Genomic DNA, 10066 nt, shown 5'->3' with positions numbered 1-10066 from the left:
TTTTGAACCGAGTTTATTATGTGATCAACTTACGCCTTAAGGATCAAAACCAACCACAGCTGGATCACCCTCGATGGCACGCTAACAAGTACTGTACGTACCTACACAGCGAACTACAGCAGAAACACAGTAGCAGTAATTTGGTTCATCCACTCTGTACTCCTATCCTATGGCATACAACAAATCTTGAGACTCCACTCTTTCTGCTTACAGCTAACAACATATTCAGAGGGTAAAGTAAGTTTCTGGGTAGATACAAGTCTTTTGTGGCAACAAAAATCCTGCTTAATCGTGAAGCAATGTAGTACTAACAAACAAGATATCATCCTCGTTGTAAGATGCAACAAAGTATGCTTGTGAACTATAGCAACAAAGAAGGGGCTAGCTCTGGAAACACCTTTGAAAATGTACAGACTACAATGTACCAGGACTAAGACATGCTGGAAGATTGAGTCTCTTCTTTGGTCTCAATACATACAGCTGCTAGAAGACAGTCACAGCTCTTTATTTGCCGGTCCACAGGAAAGAATGCCGCCGCCTTCGTGTCCCCGCTTCTCTTGCTGTGTGCACTAATGTCTAACATTCTCCGGGACAATCCTTCCATCAAACCATGAACTGGACTTCGGATTGATGAACCTTGACCAGGCTGAAAACCAGGCTGAATACACACCTCCGATCATTTCTGTGATATATCTTCCATCTAGGGAAACAAAAAATCTCCCGCCTAAGGTTTCGACTCAAAATTGTCCAAAAGGTTACCAGGTATACAAACTACGACCAGCCGCTGATCACAAAAGGAGCTGCAATATCACCCGAACTCTATCCCTAATTGTTGAACTTCTTGAAAAGGGTCTGGTGACAAACTGCTCTCGTCTTTCATCTCAATATCAATGGTTTCTGTGCTAATGACCACCCTGCATAGTCCCAGATACCCTCCATTGAAGAGTTCACAGTTCTCGTAGAACCCGTCAGCTGGTGGCATGTTAACCATGCAAGATTTGGGAATTATAATGTTTTTCCGTTCCTTAATAGAGCATTCGCTCACTGTTAGCACAAGGCGGTGTTTCCTCCCAAGTAATTTGGAGACGTATTCAATGTCACCAACTGACAAAGCTTGGCGAACACGACTAGAAGACACCTGTCCTTTGTCGCTTGAATTTACGGCGGGTGTTGCTCCATTGTAAGATCCCTTTGCGGTGTCCATGACAGACCGTACAATAAATGCACTTAAACCAAATTCCTCACACAGCTTCACTAACTCAGCTGCATCACCAGAGGCTTTGTAGCCGAATCTGTAGTTTTCACCTGTTAGGTTACATGAACATAAATATTAGTAGTAGGCGATAGTGCAGCACAATACTGAGCCTTGTAAGGTAAACCAATGTTTGTACCTGCTACAACACCTTTTATTCTAAGATCCGTTGATAACTTCTCAACAAATTGGCGTGGAGTTAGGTACCTGACCTTTGAAAACTCAACTTGATATTCAAGAGGCACCACATTTCTACAATATGGTGCCCAAGACGAAAGGACTCGCTTCCGATCACAATGAGCAACTATGGGAGGCCTGTAAAAAAGGAAAACAGTAATGATTGTTGAAGACTTCACAGCATCCTCCTTAATATTGGGCTAAATTTAACAAGGAAGTTTCAAAAAATTCTAAGAGGCTCACCTATACTCCCAGCCTAGTACTTCAGCCATTCCCACAAAAGAAAGAAGAAAAGGATTTCCTGATTTAGAAGCATGCATGGCTAGTTCCCGGTGGCCAATGTGAAGGGCATCAAATTTTCCCAAGGCGACTATCCCATCTGAAATGTGCACTGAAAATTCAGTGAAACTGTACATATGAAACGAATATCTGTGAAGTAAGTGCGACAAGACGTCATAAGGAGAGTGAAAATAGGCGACCTAGCAACATAACAGCCCTAACATCCATTACAGTGGTCACAGCAGTACGTGTAAAAATGAAAAACAGTGAAGAAATATTCCAATTTCTAGTGTAGAACTTGGAATGTTTATTTAGGGAAAGTGGGATTTTGAATATGTGGTAGCAAATTTCTTTTTATTGTTCCTCCTGATAAAGATGCAATGTCTGCTATAATTGTGTTGTATCCGCTGATGTACATATAATTTCTAGAAAGAAGCAAAAGATAAAGCATGAGCCACTTAATGGTCTTAACATAGCTTCTATCAGAGGTGTTCAAAGCATGTTAACTTGTGCACTACATGACTTGAAAAAATATGCATATTTCTTTAACTAGGGTGGTTGGATGTGAAACTGGCAAGCACCGAGGTTCAAGCAAACCAATCAAGAATCAAGTGGAAAGCTAACGAAACACCATATAGTCGTGCATAGAAAACAAATAACCTCCTCAACTGAGCAGTGCTTCAATGCTTTTCCAGGGAAACTTGCCAGATATAAAAGCATTTTTGTTAATTACTTTTAGGGATACGTAAGTCATTGTTCTATGGCCTGGAACTGTAGCAATCCGAATTGACTCAGATCCAACATTTATCACATTCCAAGATGCTTCAACATCGCTATGCTCCCAACAGCGTGCCATGCCAAGCAAGTATGCCACGTACAATGAGGGGCAATTCACATGATACATATGTTCTCTAGAGGAGACTACTGGCTCACAAAGATGGTGGTGATTGGCAAACGATACCTAGGATGGAAATGAAAAATACACAGTGCACAAATAGGTAGTAGGAACATGAAGTGGAGTCACAGAGATGGACCCAGGCTGAGTTTGAATTTTATATGGCACATTTCTTCTCTTGAGCCTGCAAGCTCCGAACTGCCACCACACTCGATAGCTAACTTCCACGCACGTGAATTGCCGCCATACTGCCCTTCATAAATAGTACTCCCTCTTTCCGGGTGCAAAGGGCGTGCACGTGTTACTAGGTTGGCAATTTGACTAACCAAATATGTCTTATATGTGAAAAAAATTATATGTTTAGGCTCGTCCATATACAAATCCAATGATATGATTTCGGTGACATATAGGAATAGCATATATTTGGTTGGCTAAATTGACACCTAGAAACACTGCGCATGCCCTATGCACCCAAATGGAGTGAGTATGTGAACAGTGTTTCTCAGAAACTACTAGAACATGCCATTAATTATGGAATAGGAAGTTTCTGAGCTACCACAACAAAATTTTGCGGGCAATAGAAATTACAAGGCTACAAGCACACGATGGTCTTAGTTACACACATATTAACAGCATAATTTTGGAATTTGTTAATACGAGAGGAAGAAAGGGCATAAAGAACTTACCAAGCACACAGTCTTGCTCTTCTCCACAATCAATTAGCATCTTATCTTTTACTAAATCAGCATCGTTCAGACTAGTTGGACGCCCAAATGGGCTGAATGTCGTCAACGAGTACCGCTTAAGCCCCTTGCTTGTTTCTAAAAACCTATTTTGACTGCAGTAGCTAGCAGTGCAAAATCAAGTTAACAAAAATCCAAAATAAAAAAGGCTAAACAGCCAGGCTGAAATAATACTACATGTTTGCACGAAAAATTAGCCATACGGTACCCAACAGGGCGATAGAAATCCAGATATTCTAGCAGGATAATCTCAATATTTGCACCTCTTTCCTAGGACTAATCAATTGGAAAAATCAATAAGTTCCTTATCTCTTTTACTAATCTGATTTCCAGTCATACGTCGTAATCTTATAGGACACGAAAAACATTAAGCGCTCGCTTATCCGTCATGACGGCTTATTTGCATCACAGCATCAGCAAAGAGGTAAGGGGTTAATAAGCATTAATGCCAGGAGCACGTCGAATGTGTCGGTTCTGTTCTAGATATGCACATTTCAAAATTTCAATCCCCTGTCCAACGAGTTAAATTCTCCGAACCAACATAACGGCAGCAAAATCTCGCAGCAGCCCCCGGGCTCCAAGGTCCAAATCTTACAACTCAACGTTTTTTCAAATGCGTTTGAAGAGCACGAGCTGCCAATCCTAACCTAAAGGTACCATAAAAACACTGCTAAACAGTTATACTTCTACCCCAACGGTGAAGGCACCACCACCTGTCACGAACGGCCGGCAGTTCAAGCGTTCCGTCGAACAGCCTGCGGGCGCAGACGCAGGGGGGGCGAGACCTCCTCCCACATCAACGCAAAGGACAGGGAAAGCAAGCAAGCGCAGAGAGGATAGGAGGCAGCTGTGTCGTTACCTGAAGCGCCGGCCGGTTGGCAGTAGGAGGTGAGGAGCCCCGGCGGGCGCGGGCGGGCGTCCACGAGAGCGGAGGAGAGGTGAGCAGTGGGAGACCGGAGAGGAGGAGGAGGAGGAGCGAAAGGTGCAGGCGAGCGCGGCGGTGCCGCCCCGCTCCATCCCACGCGCGGGTGCGATGCGATGCGACGCGACCCACTCCTGTCCTCTGTTGCCGCCGGTGCTGCGCTGAGGCTGCTTCGTTGCTCGCTGCTTGTTTTGCGTCTCTGCCCTTTTGCCCGTCGTCGGATGAGGTCCGGTTCGGACCTTCCTCAAGGTTCGGGTCGGAACGGAGGTGGAGGCGCGAGCAGGTTCCGCCGGAGCAAACGGGCGGACATGTATGTGTCCGGCAGTCTGCTCGGATTTTTTACATTGTCACGAGCCATGACCACTCTCGAAACAGTCTTTCGTTCCATTTTATATAAAGCAATAATCAAACATAATACATGGTCAAACAATACAAAGATGATGGGTAGTCTGTTATATTTGTGTCGAATATTATGTACGCAAGGGGTTACGTGGACTTGCAGTTGTAATTAATGTGAATAGGTACGAGTCGTGTAGGAATCGTACATGTTGTATCCTAGACCTCTTATATAGGAACCAAGGGCATCACACGTTGTAACCTATGACGACCCGATAGAAATAGATACGCACGGAGCCGACGACTTGTGCCGACGCCTCGTGCGGCCGGTGTTGCGGTATCTTGGGGAAGAGCGCTCGTAGTCATATATTCCAAGGATGTAGCTATATCGATGAACCTCGTTAACAAATATCGTGTCTCGGTGTATCGTCTATGATTTTGCATTAGTGTTTTATTCTAACAAGTGGTATCATGAGCAAGGTTGCGAGAAGGCTATGCGGAAGATCATGTGGAGGTACGAGGATCATGCTCGACGGGTGCCAAGAAACGTCCAATTGGTGCAAGGTGAAGCATGGCGGCGATCGCGGATGCGGTTGGTGGTGTCGGACACTTCGGGTAGGAGGCTTGGTGTCGGTGTTAGAACCGGCGAATCTCGGATAGGGGGTCCCGAACTGTGGACCTCGGATCGACGGGTTGCAGGAGATGAAGGAGACAGAATTAACCCAGGTTCGGTCCCTCTTGAGGAGGTAAAACCCTACGTCTTGCTTGATTATATTAATTGTATATGAGGATTATAGAGTTGATCTATCTCAAGATTGTATGAGTTAAACCCTAGATGAGTCAACATACAACCGACCTCCAGTCAGGGACAGATGCGTCGATCTAGCCTATTCAACTTAGACGACACGTCAGTCTTCGAAGCTTTCCTCCATGAACGATTCTAGAGGGGGGCAGGGGGGCTAGACCCCCCCTAACAAATAGATTTTTTTACTATGATAATAGTTGTTGTGGTCAAAAAAATTCACTTCATATGAACTTTGTCCCCTTCATGAACAAACTTGCCCCCCTCTAAACTTGCATGCTGGCTCCGTCCCTGATTTCCTCCTTGTTCACGAGGTCATCATGCGAACCGGTTTTCCATAATACGACCCACTAGGTCGGCTTATATGAGTTCCAGAAAAGTGTCGGGCTTACCGATTTTGTGAAGGTTCCCCAACAGATGGATCAGCTCTGCCTGACACCGCCGGCGCGCCACCGTCGGTCTGTCTCCACGGGATATGCAGCACTGTGGATCCGTCAGACTGAGAAACAAATAGCCGGACAGTCGCCAATCAAGGAGGTGGAGCGGTTAGCGAACAAAGATGGACCAATCTAGGCGCTAGGTGAGAGGAGTGGTGGACTTAGAGCATCTCCAAGAGCATACCCATATTTTGGGTAGCCAAAACCATTATGGGTAGAGGAGAGATAAGGTTTAGGTATCCAAAAAAAATTATACTTTTCAAGCTTACCCATATTTGGATACCCAAAACTTGATAGCCCATTCTTTGTGCTTCTAGTTCTACTTGTGCAAATGCAACCGAATCACAAATACAATCAATTCAAACATGCTAAATTAAAATTCTCAAATTGTCAAACAAATAGTGCATATTAGAACACAATGTTCATCAAATCAAACGCAAATGTTCAACGAAACCGAATTTGCTCAATTCATCCTCAAATCGAACCATCTAGAAAAATAGATAGCAAGCAAACCGTCGAACACCTTGCGGGCGGCGGGTCGATTTGCGCCAGCGAGGGCGTTGGGGACACGGCGGCTGTCGGGGACGTGGGGAGGGAGGCGGTGAGGACCTCGGGCAAGCGGAAGCGGCCGCACGCCGCCCCTCCTGCCGCCGCGGTGAGGTCGTCGGCTGCCGCACGAGCTTGGCACCGCGTGAGCTCGCCGCTGCCGGCCGAGGCGTGGTGGAGGTCCTGGAGGCAGGGCGGAGGTCCAGGAGGCGTGCTAGAGGTTGGGGAGGTGGAGGGAGAGTCGTCGGCGCCGAGATGCGGCGGCGTCCATGCTCGCCAGTGGCCTGACGAGGGAGGCGGGGGTCAGGGAGGGGTCGGGGACGTCGCGGACGGAGCTCCGATGGCCGGAGGGGCAGCGGCGGGGGGGTCGTGGAGGCGGCGTGTAACAACCAAGATGCAGTCCTTTCCGATCTGGGGGTCGAGGCCCCGAATAGGAAAGAAGCGCATCTAAGCGTTTCGCAAGCAAGTAACATAGCACAAATAATAATAAAAGTAGACAATTCGGGATTCGACTGTCTTCTTATTAATAACTCAGAGTACAACACAGATACAAACAAGGTAGTCCCGCTACGGACTACAAAACATGGAAAATGCTATGCTACCCTGCTGCAGGCCCACGATCACGACCACGCCTCAGTCCTCTGGATAGTTCACGTAGAGGCGGTCTGTCTCCTCGTCGTACTGCCACGTCAGCTGCGTGCCGTCGGGATCATCTGTCTCTGGGGTACCTGTACCTGTTGGGAGTTTCGGAGGAATCCGTGAGCCACGGGGACTCAGCAATCTAAGACCTTGGTGCGAGAACTAGTCATGTTATTAGGAAGGGTAAGGGAGAAGTGTATCAGGCTGCTGCATCCTATGTTTGAATAAGTGGCTAACTTACGCAAAAGAGAAGTGAAGGTGGTCTACTCTAACGGTCAGGATTACTTGATCAGTAAGTGATCCTGAACACCTACCTACGGCATTCATAACCCCACCGTGTTCCCGATCGAAGAGAGATCTTTGAAGGGACAGTCACGGTTACGCACGCAGTTGGCAGTTTTATTTTTTATGTTTAAGTTCTCTAATACCGGATGTTAACAAAATATTCCAAGTTGCCACATAACCGCGGCACGGCTTTCCGAAAGATTAAACCCGGCAGGGGTGCTCCAACTAGTCCATCACAAACGAACACAGGCCGCAAAGGCATCCTCTATCACGAATCTCGTGATCTCGTCGGATTCCTTAGAGGAAAACCTCAACTCCGGGGAAACCAAAGCTTCACTGGAATTCCTATACGCAAGATATACCGCTAAGGTAAGACAAGGCTAGCAGGACCTCCCGACGTGTCGACGACCCTGATAAGAGCCGCGTATCTCAGTCTCGGGACACGCCGGATGAGCGATGGTTACCACGCCAAAACACCGAGTTGCCCCGGGGAGCGTAATAAGCTGCTCTGGGTTGGACCAACACTCATGAGGAGCACTGGCCCGGGTTGTTGATTAAAGTCTTCGGGGTAGCTACTCCCTATGCAGATTATTATTAATTTGTTAGCAAATTAACACCAGTGTCGGGTCCTGCCGGACAAGCCTTAGCACTACGCGATTTATCGAGGGGGTCCCCATAACAACCCCGAACGTGTTAGGAGCGATCATTATGGAATCAAACACCGGTAGCCGGTAACTAAGGCGGCAATAACGGAACAAGGCACCCAGCAAAAGGCTAGGCCTCCCGTCATTTACCAAGTATATAGGTGCATTAATTAAATAACAGAATTTAATATAATGATATCAAGCTCATGTTTATCACATGAGTCAAAACCACCTGCAACTAGCAATGCTAACATTAGTAGCTGAGCAAGCCTACTTAGCCATACAAGTTTGCTAGGAAGGAGAACGGTGTTTGGGATCATGGCATAAGTAGAGGCAATTTAATTTCAGTGGTAGGCAGCGAGCAGCATGACATGGAAACGAAACTAACATAACAAGTCTAGAGATGGAATCAAGGTCATATCATCTTGCCTGTGATATCCTCAGCTTGGAATGGTTCTGGATCGTCCTGCACGTACTCTCCTGACTCCACGTATTCGTTCTCCGATCCCGGTGCTACCCAACATAAGAATAACAGCCAATAAACACCAGCACCAAAAGATGCAACAATCACATGATGCATGAGATGAAAATTGAGCATGCACCACTTTTTCTATCACCAGCACAAGCAAAATAAACTACTGCAAGTTTCTGGACAGAACTATACACTAAGCTATTTTGACATGCATGAGAATGACATGAACAGATGCGGCTCGTGAAAACGGTGCAAAACCAAATAAAGAACATTGCAAACGGGGCTACGGATCAACGGGAATCAACGAAACAAGATATGAAGCTCTACGTGAAAGATTCAACACCACACTCACATTTGGCACAAATCTGGTATTCCCAGGTTGCCAAGACAAATAACAACCCAACATAGATGGATTGGAGCAAGGAAGAACACCACAACATCAACTAAGCACACACATTGCCCAAAATGACAAAACTACATAATCTGCCATAATCTGCATCTTAGCTCTTTGGGAGCTGCATGCAACATAGCTACAGGGCTTCAAACATGACAAATAATATATGTGGCTGTTGCCAACCAAGAACACTACAAGCAGCAGCAAAAATCACAGCAAAAGGAATTAAACTCCAGAAGATACAAGGCCACAAACTTTCCCAAAACCCTCAGATCTCACGGACTTAGTGAAAATTCCTGCACCTGAATTTCTGTCTCTGATCTGAAGATTTTTGAAAGCAATCAAAACACAACCTACTAGACTCCAAATGATTTGAAAATTGACAGACGGCTTCACAAACACACCAGGTTCAAAATCCTAGCACTGAACTAAGGCTAGTTCTCAACAGAATGACCAGCACATCCTCATCTATAAGAGAAGAAAATGTTCCCAGAATTCCAGACTTAGTGAAATTACAGATTTCACCAATCTGGAATTTTCAGCCACATGCCCACTTTGTCTAGGCATAGTTTGCACACACCTAACACCAAGTGATAAATGACACCACTATGGTGTAGAGAAAAAACCCCTACTGCTATCACACAAAAGCTCATGCCCTTGGGCTCCACCTATTCCATGGAATCCAAGATCAAACTTGCAACAGATCTGAATATGTCAACTCCATGAGTATCCTACTAAGACAACAACTACAAAGGTATAGTTCATGTGCACAATGACAAAGTGACATGGGGGTTTGAACCCCATGTTTGTGTCATGCACATCAACAACACCAATACTTATCACAAGCCAACCCCACACACAGCATGCTCTCTCTCATATTAAACATGAGGAGGTGCACAACTTGCAAAGGTGGGAAGGTCCACACACACACATATCAAAACACACTATATAGCTAGACCTACCCATTCTAGTTAGAACATACACTAACTACACTCACATCATGATTCCAACACCTACACACCCCAGCTTGCTCATGTGCACATCAATGCACCTCATGCCTTGACATGTGTGAGGCTCACACACACACATCAAACACACTAGCACCACATGGTGCAAGAACCCAACTCCAAGCACAAGGGAAACACACTCAAATGCACAAAACTACTACCACCAAAGCTTAAACTCAAGGACTTGTGCAATTGCACAAGCATGTGTGTAGGGTCACACACACACTTGCACACAC

At 45.9% G+C, this 10066-nt stretch overlaps 1 protein-coding gene across 2 annotated transcripts; it reads right to left on the bottom strand.

Moving 5' to 3' along the window:
* Positions 1 to 207: 207 nt before the first annotated feature.
* LOC123397813 (FAD synthetase, chloroplastic-like) lies at positions 208 to 4572 on the bottom strand. 2 transcript variants are annotated; one of them, XM_045092348.1, is made up of 5 exons: positions 4206 to 4572; positions 3290 to 3441; positions 1673 to 1808; positions 1392 to 1567; positions 208 to 1305 (listed from the first exon to the last, which is right to left on the bottom strand). In XM_045092348.1, the coding sequence occupies exons 1-5, from the start codon at positions 4361 to 4363 to the stop codon at positions 809 to 811; spliced, it is 1119 nt and encodes a 372-aa protein (XP_044948283.1). In that variant the 5' UTR covers positions 4364 to 4572; the 3' UTR covers positions 208 to 808. The 2 variants fall into 2 exon arrangements, with proteins under 2 accessions (XP_044948283.1, XP_044948282.1); XM_045092347.1 differs by having other exon boundaries at positions 3290 to 3450; positions 4206 to 4483.
* Positions 4573 to 10066: the final 5494 nt, after the last annotated feature.

The sequence above is a fragment of the Hordeum vulgare genome, chromosome 5H, assembly GCF_904849725.1.
Source record: "Hordeum vulgare subsp. vulgare chromosome 5H, MorexV3_pseudomolecules_assembly, whole genome shotgun sequence".
In the NCBI taxonomy this organism is placed as follows: domain Eukaryota; kingdom Viridiplantae; phylum Streptophyta; class Magnoliopsida; order Poales; family Poaceae; genus Hordeum; species Hordeum vulgare.
The sequence above is the reverse complement of the archived record's forward strand: the minus strand, read 5'-3'. Positions and strand labels throughout refer to the sequence as shown.